Source organism: Mercurialis annua, linkage group LG4 (assembly GCF_937616625.2).
Source record: "Mercurialis annua linkage group LG4, ddMerAnnu1.2, whole genome shotgun sequence".
In the NCBI taxonomy this organism is placed as follows: Eukaryota; Viridiplantae; Streptophyta; class Magnoliopsida; order Malpighiales; family Euphorbiaceae; genus Mercurialis; species Mercurialis annua.
The window spans coordinates 37,099,004-37,116,330 of NC_065573.1; the positions used below are offsets into that span (position 1 = coordinate 37,099,004).

At 38.2% G+C, this 17,327-nt stretch overlaps 2 protein-coding genes across 2 annotated transcripts; both read left to right on the forward strand.

The window, feature by feature from the left end:
* The first annotated feature begins 705 nt into the window (after positions 1 to 705).
* On the forward strand, positions 706 to 1,111 carry LOC126678662 (uncharacterized). Its single transcript, XM_050373558.1, is given in 2 exon segments — positions 706 to 893; positions 895 to 1,111. Coding segments are annotated over 2 exon segments (405 nt in total).
* A 2,066-nt stretch (positions 1,112 to 3,177) lies between these two features.
* LOC126677552 (uncharacterized) lies at positions 3,178 to 17,230 on the forward strand. Its single transcript, XM_050372227.2, has 3 exons — positions 3,178 to 3,332; positions 14,706 to 14,833; positions 16,694 to 17,230. Exons 1-3 carry the CDS (start codon positions 3,178 to 3,180, stop codon positions 17,116 to 17,118), a joined length of 708 nt encoding a protein of 235 aa, XP_050228184.2. The 3' UTR covers positions 17,119 to 17,230.
* Positions 17,231 to 17,327: the final 97 nt, after the last annotated feature.

The following is a 17,327-nucleotide window of genomic DNA, read 5'->3' on the forward strand; positions in this document are numbered from 1 at the left end:
TATTTCAATTTGATAGTTTTGTTTAATTTTATATAATTAATTTGAATGTATCAGTTTTACATCCCAATATAATATATCTATTGCCATTTATAATGCTCATTTGGAAAAAGATATAAATATATCCCTAATGTTTACCCTAAATGATAAAGTAAACTGCTTCTGAATATTTTTCATTTCATATACTATCAGGAGGAATTATACTGTTATTTTATTTATCATAACTAATTATATATTAAATTATAATATTTTTTTTAAATTTTGAAAACTGGCAAATATATATGAAATCTATTTTTATATATGTTTTACTGTCTGCCTCTTCTCGGTGCAATGATTTTTAAATTGTTTCCATATCTATGTGGACTCTTTCATTCAACCTTTATATGTGGAATCCGACGTGTTTTGCCACATCACTTTTTATTTGTCTAGTCAGCTTAAAATCATCGGATATTAAAATGGTCATAGAATTGAAAGGTATTGATTTTATATGATAATTGAAAAATAAAATTAAAAAAAGTAATTTAATATGTAATTAGCCTATTTTTAATATATATTTTTAATGAAATTTATGATTTTCCACTTAATGATTGTCCCTCTCCCAAACTTAGACGGTGTCGATGCTCCATTTCACGTAAAAAGTAAACTGGAGGTGGCTACAGTCTACAGACACACAACCACCGCTATTCAACATTTGATTTCCCAACAGAGATGAGTTCAGAACTAAAAGTGAATACGGGCGGATGCCACTGCGGCAGAGTGAGATGGCGAGTCGAAGCACCGAGCAGTGTCGTGGCTTGGAAGTGCAACTGTTCTTACTGTTCTATGAGAGGAATCATCTCCTTCAGTGTTCCGTCCGACAGATTTGTACTTTTCGGCGACACCCAACGGAACCTTACTCTACAGTTTCGGAACACACACAGCAGAGCATCCATTCTGTAATGTCTGCGGCATAACTTCATTCTACAGGCCGCGGTCGAATCCGGATAGAGTTGCGGTTGCATTCAGATGTACAGATTCAGGGACATTAAGGGATATAGAAATCAAGAATTATGATGGTCAAAATTGGGAAAGGTCTTATCATCAGACGGGTATTGGTTCAAGTCCAAGGAATTGATGTAAGGCATACGGCATACCATAGTGTTAAAGTTGTAGATTATTTTGAAACTTAAATGTACGTATTGTTGTCTATAGATGAACAGTGTATTTGTCGAGTAAATGTAAAGCATGTTCTGTTGATAACCTTAGCTTAGTATGTTTCAAGATTTCCAGGGACACTATAGCATCATAAAATTCGTACAAAAAGTTTAATAATCATAAATACACAGCACATAAAAAATTCCTCCACAATTACACAAATTATACACACTATGCTATCATTCAACAATAGAATCTTCTATGTAGAATCCAAACAAGTGTCAAGTCAGCACAGTAAGATGACATCGACAAGATTTGTTTTATGGGCTTCTCTCACAATTTAATTTTGAGTAAAAGATACAAATACATCCCCAATATTTACCTTCAAAATAAATAAACTCCTCTTCAATATTTTAAGTTGTTCGTTTATACTTTTGGTAAAACTGTAGCACTATAAACAAAAGGCAAAACCCATACGAAGACCCTTATATTATATCATTTTTGTTCAGAAAGCCCTTATTCTAAACTTGTTCACGTCCAAGTCCCTTTACTTGGCAATATCTAATTTTTATACCCTCCGATGGACGGAAATTGGTGTTTTTATCTCACTCTCCTTCTCTATTAACTAGTTTCGCATTACGTGCTATGCACGTAGCTCGTAACATAACTCCTCAATAAACATATTAGTAAATTAATTATAATTATATCAATTTTTTATTTATAATTAATAGTAAAAGTAAATATAATATATTCAGTTATTAAATTTTTTTTCCATACTGAATTTATTCTTCTTTTGATTTCATAATAACCATAATTAAATAATTAACTTAATTTTATTAATAATATCTTTAAAAATATAAGATAGAAATTTAAATAATAATATATTGACCAAATACAGTGTTTTAATTTTGTAATTCAATCAAACTAAAAGATAGGTATTCCTACTAATTTGGAGACAATTTAGATATTTTTTACATACTAAAAATTAAACTGGAAACAATTTAGCTATCTATTTTAATTAGGACTTTAATTACAATAGTGATTAATTAAATAACTAATTAGTTCATGACTATAAAATCTTTATTTAGTAGTAAACTGAAAAGGATTATTCAGTAAATTTGCCTGCCCTCCATCCGTGCTTTTATATATAGTATAGATAGATTAACAGAGCAGTTTTTAAAGAAAAGAATTCCACCTGTCATCAGTGGCGGAACCAGGAGGGTAAATTAGGGGGGTCGAAATTTCAAATTAAAATAACCTACTACTTAACATTGCTAAATCAATTTACATAACCTAAAAAGATATAATTTAAAATTAATGTTAGATAATATAAAAAATTAAATTAATTACAAAGAATATAAAAAATTAGGTTAAAATCACAATACCTTTGATTGTTGAGTAGAAATAATGATGGGTTTCAATAATTAAATGGTATAGAGTGATTAATTGAGTGAAAGAGATTCAATTTAATAATTAGGGTTTTAAACAAAAGAGAAAAAGTGAAGAAAATGAGGGGTTGATTATGAATATTCAGCTTTGTGCGTTTGAAACAGAAACAGACTTGTGTCTTTCTGTTTCTGCGTGAAATCCAAACGGCATGTAGTTTGGATATGTTCCAAACGACTTGAAAAAAAATAAATTAAAACTGGGCTGAACGACACGACATGTCGTTCGGCCCATTAAAAACCTAAAAAAGGACAAGTTGCAGCGCCGCTGCAACTGGTCTGAGATGATAACCAGCAGATCTTCGATCTGCTGAGGGTCGAAGTTAAAGGGGACCAGTGATGGAATAGCACCGGTCCCTTGTATTCTCCGGCGAGGGAGGGTCGGCCGACCCTCTTCGACCCTCCCTCGTTCCGCCACTGCCTGCCATTTAGTCTCCCATGATATTATTCTTATCTCTCTTTTCTCTCACTAATTAAAACTTTTTCTCTGAAAAACAAAATTTAAAACATCACATTTTTCATGGCAAACAACTCACATCAGTTTTATCACAAACTGAAAAGTAAACTGAAATTAAGTTTTCGATTAAAGAGTAATTTTGCAATGGACGTTGATTCTACGATGGTGCTTGAAAACAATCCAATTTCGGCGGTTCTGCTGCCTCCGACTGTCGCTCCCTGCGGCTTCTGCCTCCGACCATCACTCTTCGCCGCCTCTACCATTGTTGTTTGCTCTCCGCCGCCTCCGTCTCTACCATTGTTGTTTACTCTCCGCCGCCTCCGCCTCTTCCATTGTCATTCTAACCCGTTTAGCTCTGATTTGAGGAGAGTCCATGTCACGACCCAATTTCAGAGCCGAGACCGGCGCTAGGGAATGGGAGTGGTTGCTCCGAAACCCGTAGCAAGCCTAAAAACGTAAAATAATTTTTTTTTGCGAAACATAAACGTCATGCATGACATAAGCAAACACGTGTCATGCAGAAGCACACATGCCAGGTACACATATCCTCTGGCAGTCACAATATATATAACGCAGCAAGCGTAAAACGTTTAAAACTTTAAAACGTTAAAGTTATATTTACAGAAAACTATACATACAAGCTGACTTACAAAACACTTATCTACTGCAGCTCTAAGAGTAAAGTACTGTTTCTTTACATACTCAAAAATACAGACTTCTGGAAGTAGGATAGAAGTCCGTTGCTTCAAAGCGTCTTTATCCTGAAAGGAAATCTGTGAGGGGTCAGTATATTGGGATATACTGAGTGAGTTCATACATTTACTGATAAGTATTCAAATAAAACATAAAGTCGTAATCAATCATATGTAGCCAAGTACAAGATCCGATTGAAACCCTAATCCTCAAATATGTTAACCGTATATATTCAGAGGAAGACTTATCCAATAATCCGACCCGGGAGTATTCACACTCTACCACGTCAGTCGCGACACTTCTCTTAATCCCAGTGGTGGGTCTAACCCACTAGATACGGGGCTCAGGTTACACTGTAACCGAGTTCACTCTCGTATCACAATCATACATCTACCTTCAGAACTCATATACTTAATCATATTCACAGCTGTATCAAATCAAAACTGGTGATCACACAGTCCTATTGCCGCTCAATAGGTAGCACGTTCCATCGGATCAATACTGGTTTCAAATCAAGCATACGTGCAACTCACTTAAAGATTTAATATATAAATCATGCAATTCAAATATAAGGCAATATAAAATAATTGCTTAATTAAATACTTTAAAAGCAAATCGTATAAACTCACAGAAAACGCTTATCCAAAAATACGTCGGGGCTTTAGAAACATCAAGCTTCCCGAGCTCCTGGTCCAGCTCCTTCTTGCCTCGCTGGATCTAAAACAATTTTAAAACATTTGACTCACATCAGAATCCTATTCTAAGATTGACTCTAGACTCGAGACTCGACACATTGAACTCTTATTAATCGTCGTGCTTCTCACGCATATCCCATTAAACGATATCAAACTCGTTTATGGATCGTAAGTTACTCCCAATTCAATCTTCTTATAACCTCATTAGGTTAACTACTATTCGATTTCTGATTCAATACGTGAATTCCATTAATTCAGTCGAAGTACGAAGACTCAAGGTGCGAGAATCGGAGGGTGCACGCTCGTGCAGGGAGGTACACGTTCGTGTACCTTGGTACACGTTCGTGTACCATATGATGGTACACGTTCGTGTACTTTAGTACACGTTCGTGTACCACAGTACACGTTCGTGTACCACAGTACACGATCGTGTACTGTCGTGCACGATCCCCCGGAATCGATTTCCGGGGTTCCCGACCTGCTATATACGCAAAAACGCTCCAAACTCAACCAAAACGCGTATTCTAAGCTCAAAACGCTATATATCAATCCTAAACTCGATAAAACGATAAAATCGTTTCGTGGCCTAAAACTTTGAATCGATATAACTTAAAATATAATCAACGAAACGGTAAAACGTCAAGCTTACCGTGATTACCCGTCGAAATACGATCGTTTGGAGTTATAGAACGTCGGAAACGGACGAGAAACGGAATCGAGCGACGGAAACGATACGGTATCGCCGTTTAGAACGAGAGAAAGGAAAAAGAAGATGAAGGTTCTGTAACCTTCATCTGAAGGTATGAATTATATATATAATGGCTAACTTGCCATTTGGTCCTTGAAACTTTTCAAAACTTACAATTTAGTCCAAATCGAAATCAATTAATCTTTCTATTAATTCAACTACGTATTATTTATCTCCAAATAAATAATACTAACTCAAAAATACATATTTCCATCAAAAATCCTCAAATCTCTATTTTCGGGCTTAATTGGCTAATTTGCACTTTAGCCCCTAAACTTTGCATAATTTGCAATTTAGCCCCAAAATACCTCCACATCCAAATTTTCAACATTAACTCCTTAAATCCCGCTAATTGACTCATTAGATTTTATTCTTGAATTTCCGATATAATTAAATTAAATTCTCTTTAATTAATTTATCGGAAATCACGACACGTGGCACGACGTAATTATCTTAAAATATTTTGGGGTATTACATTCACCCCCCCTTAAAATAAATTCGTCCTCGAATTTAAAATTAGCCACGTACCTTGAGTAAACAGATATGGATATTTCTGCCTCATATCCTCTTCTGTCTCCCACGTGCACTCTTCTATGGATTGACTCCTCCATAGAACTTTCACCATCGGAATTCTTTTTGTCCGCAATTGTCGTATCTGCGTATCGACAATCTGCACTGGCCGTTCTTCGTAAGTTAGTTCCTCGCTCACGTCCACCACTTGTGGTTGAATTATTCGAGAAGGGTCTGGTACATACTTCCGAAGCATGGAAATATGGAAGACCGGATGAACTTGCGACATCTCCTGTGGCAAGTCTAGCTTATAGGCAACTGAGCCTATACGCTCCACGATCTGATATGGTCCGACATACCTCGGAGCCAATTTTCCCTTCTTTCCGAAACGAATTACTCCCTTCATCGGTGATACTTTGAGAAACACGTAGTCTCCGAGCTGAAATTCGATATCCTTCCTCTTGGGGTCCGCATAACTCTTCTGTCGACTGGAAGCAGTATTCAAATGCTGCTTTATCAATGGTACTTTTTCTGACGTAATCTGGATGATCTCTGTTCCAGTGAGCTTTCGTTCACCGACTTCGTCCCAACAGATAGGAGATCGACACTTTCGCCCGTACAATGCTTCGTATGGAGCCATCTCGATGCTCGAATGATAACTGTTGTTGTAAGCGAATTCGACTAGAGGTAGGTACGTATCCCAGCTACCTCCGAAGTCTAATACGCAAAGTCGAAGCATATCTTCTAGCGTTTGAATCGTTCGCTCAGACTGTCCATCCGTCTGAGGGTGAAACGCAGTGCTGAAATTTAATCGCGTTCCTAACGCGTCTTGTAAGCTTTTCCAGAAATGAGAGGTAAATACGGAACCTCTATCTGAAACGATTGACACGGGAACTCCGTGTAGGCTCACGATCTTATCGATGTAGATCTCTGCTAACTTTGCTGCAGAATAAGTCGTCTTGATAGGTATGAAGTGTGCTGACTTCGTCAAACGATCCACAATTACCCAAATAGAGTCGAACCCTTTTTGCGTCTTGGGTAAACCGATTACGAAATCCATCGTGATCTGCTCCCACTTCCACTCCGGGATGGGTAACGGCTGAAGAAATCCGTAAGGTCGCTGATGCTCCAATTTGACTTGCTGACAAGTCGGGCATTTCGCCACGAACTCTGCGATGTCTTTCTTCATTCCGCTCCACCAATACGTTGATTTGATGTCGTGGTACATCTTCGTGGAACCAGGATGAACGCTATAGATCGTTCCATGAGTTTCCTCCATGATCTTTTGTCTTAAGTCTTCCGCATCTGGAACGCACATTCGACTGCCGTATTTCAAGATTCCGTTGACGATACTGAAATCTTGACTCTTTCCTTGTTGAACTTCCTCAATTAGATGCTTCAATTGAGGGTCGTCTGCTTGTAACTCCTTGATCTGGTCTATCAACGTCGATCGTATCGTTAACTGAGCCATTAGGTTTCCGAGAGATGAGATTTCGAACTCCACTCCTTGGCTAAACATCGTATGTATCTCGTTGATTAATGGCCTCCGCCATGTTGTTGTAACGTGCGCGAGACTTCCAGCTGACTTTCTGCTTAAGGCATCTGCCACTACGTTGGCCTTGCCTGGATGGTATTGTATCGTGCAGTCGTAATCTTTCAGTAACTCCATCCATCTCCGCTGTCTGAGGTTTAACTCTCGTTGGTCAAAAATGTACTTGAGACTCTTATGATCTGTAAAGATCTCGCACGTAGCACCGTATAAATAATGTCTCCAGATCTTTAGCGCGAAGATTACCGCCGCTAATTCTAGATCATGCGTCGGATAGTTCGTTTCGTGCTTCTTGAGCTGTCGCGAAGCGTATGCAATCACTCGACCGTGTTGCATAAGGACACATCCTAGTCCAACTCTTGACGCGTCACAGTAAACTGTGAATCCTTCCGTTCCTTCTGGTAATGCTAAGACTGGTGCCGTTGTCAGACACTTTTTCAGTTTCAGAAAACTGAGTTCACACTGGTCCGTCCAGTTGAATTTCGCGTTCTTTTGAGTTAGCTTCGTCAAAGGTACAGCGATCTTCGAAAAGTCCTGTACGAATCGTCTGTAATATCCCGCTAAACCAAGGAAACTTCTAATTTCCGTAACTGATTCAGGCCGTTTCCATTCTATCACAGCTTCAATTTTCTTTGGATCAACCTTAATGCCGCTTTGTGAAACCACATGACCTAAGAAAGCCACTTCCGTTAGCCAAAATTCACATTTAGAGAATTTGGCGTAAAGCTGATGCTCTCTTAGCGTCTGTAGTACTATCCGCAGATGTTGAGCGTGCTCTTCTTCTGAACGTGAATAGATTAAAATGTCGTCGATAAACACGATCACGAACTGATCCAAGTACGGTTTGAATATCCTATTCATCAAATCCATGAAGGCTGCTGGCGCATTCGTTAATCCGAATGACATAACGAGAAATTCGTAATGTCCATATCGAGTTCGAAAGGCAGTCTTCTGAATATCATCATCGCGAATCTTTAGTTGATGATAGCCTGATCTCAGGTCAATCTTGGAGAAAAACTTCGCTCCTTGTAACTGGTCGAACAAATCGTCGATTCTAGGTAACGGATATTTATTCTTGATCGTCACCTTATTCAGCTGTCGATAATCGATACATAGTCGAAGCGATCCATCCTTCTTTTTCACGAACAACACTGGTGCACCCCACGGGGATACACTCGGTCTGATGAAACCACGATCAAACAATTCTTCTAGCTGATCCTTAAGCTCTTTGAGCTCTGCTGGCGCCATTCGATAAGGAGGTATCGATATCGGCTTCGTGCCAGGAGCCAATTCGATACAAAATTCAATCTCGCGATCTGGAGGTAATCCAGGTAATTCCTCTGGAAAAACGTCTGGATATTCCGACACAACTGGCACATCACTTAAATTTACACTTTTCTTCTCCACGTCTCGTACTACCGCTAAGAATCCTTGACGTCCCTTCTTCAACATACTACAAGCTTTAATAGCTGAAATAATACTCGTAGAAGATTCCATCTTATCACCCCGAATTGAAACCGCTTCAATTCCGGGCGTGTTAAACGTCACCGTCTTCTTCCGACAATCCACGTTGGCATAGTGCTGAGCTAGCCAATCCATTCCTAGAATGACGTCAAAAGCTAATACCTCGAGTAAAATTAAGTCGACTAACAAATCTCGTCCTTGAACTTTCACAGGACAAGACGGATAAACGATACTAACTTCCACACTTTCTCCAACTGGAGTAGCTACAGATAAGGGATTCCTAAGATACGCTGGTTGTACTCCTAACTTACTAGCGAAACTAGGCGAAACAAACGAATGTGTAGCGCCCGGATCAAATAAAACTAATGTGTCTTGAGAAGCGATAGAAAAGGTACCTTGCACCACCGCATTGGAAGCCTGAGCCTCCTGAGGATTCAGTGCAAAGACCCTAGCTTGACTCCCGCCAGCCTGCGAAGTCTGGCCAGTACCACGACCTCCGCCATTTCTGCCTCCTCGATTCGCATAACCACGGCCTCTCTGGCCAGTAAAGGTACTTCCTGTTTGATCATATCCTGACGCTATCTGCTGCGCAGTTCTCTGCTGCTGATAGGAAGGCTGTACTACAGTAGTCATCGAACCTTGGGGCATCTGCCTTGGACAATCTCTAGCAAAGTGACCTCGTTGACCACAGTTAAAACATGCTCCATTAGCAGTGTAACACGCGCCATAGTGCCTCCTATTACAGTTCAGACATAAAGGAACTCCGCCTCCCATGTCACTCATCGATCTGGCACTAAATCCGGTGCCTGAGGTACTAACTCGTGTTCCGCGTCGAGGTCTTTTGCGTTCTCGCTGACGTTGTGTGTATCGAGAATAATTCCCAACATATGACTGAGTAGGCGCACTCTGTACGCTACGAAACGTATTATCTCTCACAGGTGCAACATTGGAAGGGTCAGGAATTCTTCCAAAACGGATCAAAGAAACTTCCATTTGCCTAGCGCTATCAATCAAATGCACTAGGGTTCTTCCGATATCAGACGTCAGACTCACAAATTCAGCTCCTAGACCCTCTACAAACCTTGAGTTCACTCTAACAGGGTCTGTAGTCAGGTCTGGTGCAAACCTACTCACTCTGGTGAACTCCGTCACATACTCCTGCACAGACCGATTGCCTCTACTAAGGGTCAACCACTGACTACGATAATTCTCCGTCACCGCATATGGTAAAAAGTACTCCCTAAAGTGGTTTGCAAATTCAGCCCAGGTCATAGTATCCATGGTTGGCTGAATATACTGCTGAAACCAATCTTTCGCAGGTCCTTTCAATGACATTTCCACCATAATGATGGTCTGTCTCTCATTAGCTTGCAGGCGTCGAGCATTACGTTCTACTTCTTCGAGGAAATCGAGAGCATCGCCTGTACTGTCAAACTTAGTTGGTTTGAGACGCATATAAGCCAATACGATATCTCGGTCAGTGAAAGCCACATTACGCAACTGTTGCTGCTGTAGTTGCTCACGATGCATATTCTGCACCTCAGCCTGATTAGCTTGCATAGCCGCAATTCCCGTAAGAAACTGATTCAGATCAAAACCCACAACATTAGGTTGCTGGGCTTGCGCTTGCACTCCAGGTGCCTGCGCCTGGGCCTCTTGGCCACCACCTCCTCCGTGAACAGAAGACTCATCTTGAGCTTCTGGATGGACGTCATGCGCCCCTTCTATAACATTTCGTGCTGCAGCGGCAGCTCGCTCTACTTCTTGTCGTTGGTCAGACATCCTGACCAAGACAAACAGCGTTACTTAGCCACATAACCGCATATTATCGCAAACGCATACCGTAATAAACGCGCATCTCTTCACATATGAACACACACGTAAGACAGACTCACAACCTAGAGGGAAAGCTGAAAGTTTGAAAATCAAACGAATACGTAACAAAGACAAGACTTGAGTCCTATGTGCTGCAGTAGAATCCTAGGAAAATCAATCACTCTTCTAACATAAGCAATGGTAACTGGACCATGCTCTGATACCAACTTTGTCACGACCCAATTTCAGAGCCGAGACCGGCGCTAGGGAATGGGAGTGGTTGCTCCGAAACCCGTAGCAAGCCTAAAAACGTAAAATAATTTTTTTTTTGCGAAACATAAACGTCATGCATGACATAAGCAAACACGTGTCATGCAGAAGCACACATGCCAGGTACACATATCCTCTGGCAGTCACAATATATATAACGCAGCAAGCGTAAAACGTTTAAAACTTTAAAACGTTAAAGTTATATTTACAGAAAACTATACATACAAGCTGACTTACAAAACACTTATCTACTGCAGCTCTAAGAGTAAAGTACTGTTTCTTTACATACTCAAAAATACAGACTTCTGGAAGTAGGATAGAAGTCCGTTGCTTCAAAGCGTCTTTATCCTGAAAGGAAATCTGTGAGGGGTCAGTATATTGGGATATACTGAGTGAGTTCATACATTTACTGATAAGTATTCAAATAAAACATAAAGTCGTAATCAATCATATGTAGCCAAGTACAAGATCCGATTGAAACCCTAATCCTCAAATATGTTAACCGTATATATTCAGAGGAAGACTTATCCAATAATCCGACCCGGGAGTATTCACACTCTACCACGTCAGTCGCGACACTTCTCTTAATCCCAGTGGTGGGTCTAACCCACTAGATACGGGGCTCAGGTTACACTGTAACCGAGTTCACTCTCGTATCACAATCATACATCTACCTTCAGAACTCATATACTTAATCATATTCACAGCTGTATCAAATCAAAACTGGTGATCACACAGTCCTATTGCCGCTCAATAGGTAGCACGTTCCATCGGATCAATACTGGTTTCAAATCAAGCATACGTGCAACTCACTTAAAGATTTAATATATAAATCATGCAATTCAAATATAAGGCAATATAAAATAATTGCTTAATTAAATACTTTAAAAGCAAATCGTATAAACTCACAGAAAACGCTTATCCAAAAATACGTCGGGGCTTTAGAAACATCAAGCTTCCCGAGCTCCTGGTCCAGCTCCTTCTTGCCTCGCTGGATCTAAAACAATTTTAAAACATTTGACTCACATCAGAATCCTATTCTAAGATTGACTCTAGACTCGAGACTCGACACATTGAACTCTTATTAATCGTCGTGCTTCTCACGCATATCCCATTAAACGATATCAAACTCGTTTATGGATCGTAAGTTACTCCCAATTCAATCTTCTTATAACCTCATTAGGTTAACTACTATTCGATTTCTGATTCAATACGTGAATTCCATTAATTCAGTCGAAGTACGAAGACTCAAGGTGCGAGAATCGGAGGGTGCACGCTCGTGCAGGGAGGTACACGTTCGTGTACCTTGGTACACGTTCGTGTACCATATGATGGTACACGTTCGTGTACTTTAGTACACGTTCGTGTACCACAGTACACGTTCGTGTACCACAGTACACGATCGTGTACTGTCGTGCACGATCCCCCGGAATCGATTTCCGGGGTTCCCGACCTGCTATATACGCAAAAACGCTCCAAACTCAACCAAAACGCGTATTCTAAGCTCAAAACGCTATATATCAATCCTAAACTCGATAAAACGATAAAATCGTTTCGTGGCCTAAAACTTTGAATCGATATAACTTAAAATATAATCAACGAAACGGTAAAACGTCAAGCTTACCGTGATTACCCGTCGAAATACGATCGTTTGGAGTTATAGAACGTCGGAAACGGACGAGAAACGGAATCGAGCGACGGAAACGATACGGTATCGCCGTTTAGAACGAGAGAAAGGAAAAAGAAGATGAAGGTTCTGTAACCTTCATCTGAAGGTATGAATTATATATATAATGGCTAACTTGCCATTTGGTCCTTGAAACTTTTCAAAACTTACAATTTAGTCCAAATCGAAATCAATTAATCTTTCTATTAATTCAACTACGTATTATTTATCTCCAAATAAATAATACTAACTCAAAAATACATATTTCCATCAAAAATCCTCAAATCTCTATTTTCGGGCTTAATTGGCTAATTTGCACTTTAGCCCCTAAACTTTGCATAATTTGCAATTTAGCCCCAAAATACCTCCACATCCAAATTTTCAACATTAACTCCTTAAATCCCGCTAATTGACTCATTAGATTTTATTCTTGAATTTCCGATATAATTAAATTAAATTCTCTTTAATTAATTTATCGGAAATCACGACACGTGGCACGACGTAATTATCTTAAAATATTTTGGGGTATTACAGTCCACTTAGAGAGATAAGAACTGTTGAGTGAATTGGAGAGGGAGTGGATGAAGATAAGAGAGAAACACACATGCGTCAGATCTAGCAGTACAAAGACATTTTTATGTGCAAATTAGGTGGGAGTGAACTGCTGAACTGACGTGGAACTGGCATGGTATCCTTGGATGAACTACTCCGGCGAATAGAGAAGAGGGAAGAAGAGGGTGTTGTATATGTGAAATCCGGTGTTTGTTGATTTTATTTCCCTTATTGTTTGAGTTGTTATTAGTTGATGGGAATCTGAGAAGCTTTAGGGTTCAGTTGGTGGTTGTGGGAAATGGTTTCTAAGAAGATGGATCTACAATCAAAGTTAACAATATGTTATGTTCATTCAATCTTGGTAACAAGGGATTGCTAATACGTTCTGTTCATCCAACATTCAAAAGTTTAAGTGTTTGGATTATTATTACCATTTAATTCCCCTGCTCTTTGTTAGAAATTAGTACTACTCCCTCCGTTCTTTTTTAGTTGTCCATTTAGCAATATTTATCTCTAATTAATTGTCCATTTAGAATTTCAATGTGATTTTAGCTATTATCTTCTAAATTTATCCATCCCTAATAAATGACTCCATGTTTTCATTTAAAAAGCATTTATTAACTAATAGGGCTATATTAATATTTTTCTTTATAATTTAAGACAAAAGGAGCATTATCTTGATATGTTTAATATTAGCTAAATGAACAACTAATAAAGAACGGAGGGAGTATTAATTATCTTTGAGGTTAATTAAGATAAGTATTTGTATGGTATTTTTAATTAAATTATCAACTGATCATTCAGAGTTTAAATAATAAATAATTTAAAAATTAATCTTTTGTAAAACTGATAAAATTGACAGATGTGTATATACTTTTTAAAGAGAAATGTTTATGTATTAATATATTTTGGTCAATATCCATGTTGGCACAAAATTGTTGACTTGTTGCTTGCACACATGCTCTCACTCTCTTTAACGGAGAGTGAGACACAAATTCCAATTTCCATTCATTGAAGGGTGTGAAATTTTAAGTTTTGTCAAATAAAGGGACCCGAACATAAATAAGTTTGGAGTAGGGGCTTCTTGAATAAAAGTGATACAATACAAGAGTCTTCGTATGGGTTTTGCCTAAATAAAACAACAAGTTGTGAGTTTGATTGTAAAAAAAAAAAAACAGATATGAGTTCAGAACGAAAAGTGCATACGGGCGGATGCCACTGCGGCAGAGTGAGATGGCAGATCGAAGCGCCGAGCAGCGTAGTATCTTGGAAGTGCAACTGTTCGTATTGTTCAATGAGAGGAGTCGTCTTCTTCAGCGTTCCATCGGAGAGATTTGTTCTTCTCAGCGATGCCGAACAGTGCCTTACTCTCTACAGCTTCGGAACACATACAGCAGAGCATAGATTCTGTAAATTCTGCGGCATAACTTCATTCTACACGCCGCGGTCCAATCCAGATAGGGTTGCGGTTGCCTTCAGATGTATAGATTCAGGGACATTAACTGATATTCAAATCAAGAATTATGATGGCAAAAATTGGGAAAGGTCTTATCATCAGACGGGCATTGGTTCAACTTCAAGGAATTGAAGATTTTTCTTTGAAAGTTGTAGATTATTTTGAATCTTAAATCTATGTATTGTTATCTACTTATGAACAGTCTAATTTTAGCTGTGTTTTGGTGTGATGTCATTAGCCACCGTCCCCACGTAAAGCCCAGCCCTTTTTAGACAACTAGTTCATTTCTTCATATGTACAAAAACATGGCTACTGTCCCATTTCTACCCGATTTTTCATTTTCTTCTGCGATCCGCAACTTATTATAACCTACCACTTTCAGGTAAATTCCCTTCTTTAAAAATTTAATTATTGTTTTTAATTGTTTGTCTTAGTTTCCTCGTCCACTGTCTAATTATTTTTTTAACTGTTCAAGTACTCAATCCTAGGTCTAGTTTAAATTTTACTTGATGGGACTTTAAATTCTGGATAAAGCTTTTAGCTGAGGCCAAACTTTGTTCTCTATGCAGGGAAATATGATAAATTCTTCACACAAGATTGACTAATCTATTGTTATCAATTTATTTTTTGGGATGATTGTTGAATCTTGTTAGTCGAGGACTTGAAAATGAGTTCATGATTGCATCTTTGACTTAGTTCTGTTGCTTTCAAAATTCTTGGCGATCTGAAATTTTTAGCAAACTCTGACAGGATGTAGCTCGCAATGAACCTTGTAATAATTTATCTACCCGAAATGGAACTTTCATGGTGAATAGCTATGTTTTGGGATTCATCAGATAGGTTACTCAATAAAGATGTATTTTAAGGTTATATTGCCCGTGTAAAAATCTCAATTTCATTGTCTGGAAACTTGTATAGGTGACATTTGCACAACCTGTTATTTTCAAATAAGAATTTTTTTTAGTGAGCATAGTTGACAAGAAGCTGTTGCTTTTGCCTTAATCTTATAGGAAATGTCTGAACGCAAACAAATAAATACTTTGAGATTTTATTTTTAAACCAAAATACTAATGTTCGAGTTACATCTTTCATGAGAGTCTTAGTTCATGCAGAGTAGGTTTTGGTTTGGATAGTTTCGATGTAACCTTATGGCGTGGCTAGAAGCATCAATGGGTCGGGACTCCTATTATTATCCTTTTATTTATGTATGGAGCAGACTCTCTGTCTGTGGAAACAAGAAAACTAAGGATTTCTAATGAAGCTCATGTAGGTTTAAATTCTATAACTATTCGGTGTGGGGAGACAAACTTTTGAATCTTGAGTTGATGTGATAATAAGGGTGAAGTATTGTTGTCTTTTCTAGTTGGCTGTGCAATTATTTTCAGTTTTTTCACACTAAACTAAGATCAGGTGTTACTTGTTAGGTTTATGTCTGAAAAGCTTAGGATACGTAAGCATTTTCTTCTTTCTTGCTACTGCTTAGTTCCATTTCTTCCCAGTATGAACTGATCATCAAAAGAATTTAAGAAAAAAAAAAGGTTATTTTAGGCTCTGTCCGACCTTAGTGCTCCTAATACAGATGATAATGGCAGCTTCTTTTACTAAAAGTTGTGTTAACATAATTACATTTGGTAAAACCTTTATCGTAGTTGCTGTTCTGCTCACTTCTGTGGTGTTTGTGAATATGATAGTTTTTGGGACAACAAAAAATTATTTTCTATATCAGCAGTTTTTAGAATCTTATTTCTGTGCACTTCATTCTCTCATATCTGCTCCTTACATGTACAGTGGATATCTTTCCTATGTTCGGACTTTCCTATGTCAATACGCTGCTTTGGTGTACATCCTGTAAATTACTTATAAATATCTCTATATTGTCTCTTGAAATGGGATATCATTACTTGAACTTGGTTTTCTTATTATGAACCTAACCAAAGAGTGATTTTGAGCTATAAAGTTAAATTAACAGCTGGTACTTCATTTTGGGTTTGGTAGATTTCTTTTATCATGCAGTTTCATATGAAGCAATTAAGATAGTATATGGATTTATATTCTAGATTCAATGTGAGCTTTTGCACTTAAAATCCATAAACAATTATATTACTCCAAATGAAGGCAATCAAACATGAGTTTTTATTTCCATGGAATTATATGCTTCTTTTCAGTTACATGTATCATCCACAATCTATTTATTAAGGTTATTGTTATTTATATGACATTCTCTCTTTTTTTTTTTTGGAAGAATTTGGCGTTTTAGATACGGATTCGCAAATGATAGTTCACAACGGCGGTTGCCATTGTCAGCGAGTGAGATGGCGAGTCGAAGCTCCAAGCAGCATTGTTGTTTGGGAGTGCAGCTGCTCTGATTGTTCGATGCGAGGAAACATTCACTTTATTGTCCCATCTAAAAGGTTTGAGCTTTTGGGAGATTCTAAACAGTACCTTACCACTTACACTTTCGGTACACATACAGCAAAGCATACATTCTGTAAGGTGTGTGGGATAACTTCATTCTACACACCGCGATCAAATCCCGATGGAGTTGCGGTTACATTCAGATGTGTAGATCCAGGAACGCTCACCCATGTTGAAATTAAGAATTATGATGGAAAGAATTGGGAAAGATCTCATAATCAAACAGGCATCTCTTCATGTTCAAAGAACTGATGTAATTTCTGAACCCAGCTGTATTATTTACACAAAGAAATATTTGTTTCTAAGTGGAGGATTCTATGTAATATAATTGGTCTGCAGAATATTAAGAACAGCTTTTCAGCTACCTACTTCCCATATTCATCTTTAATACATATGTCCAGGACTTGAAAACAAAATAACTTCATTGGAAGGATTCAATAGCAAAAGTTTCAAAGACTTCA

Bases quoted from the DNA above. Each gene is read 5' to 3' on its own strand.
- LOC126677552 (XM_050372227.2), top strand. From the start codon at position 3,178: ATGGACGTTGATTCTACGATGGTGCTTGAAAACAATCCAATTTCGGCG. The intron at 3,333-14,705 runs GTTGTTTACTCT...CGTCCCCACGTA, and splicing joins CCGCCTCCGTCTCTACCATT to AAGCCCAGCCCTTTTTAGAC. The intron at 14,834-16,693 runs GTAAATTCCCTT...TTTTTTTGGAAG, and splicing joins TTATAACCTACCACTTTCAG to AATTTGGCGTTTTAGATACG.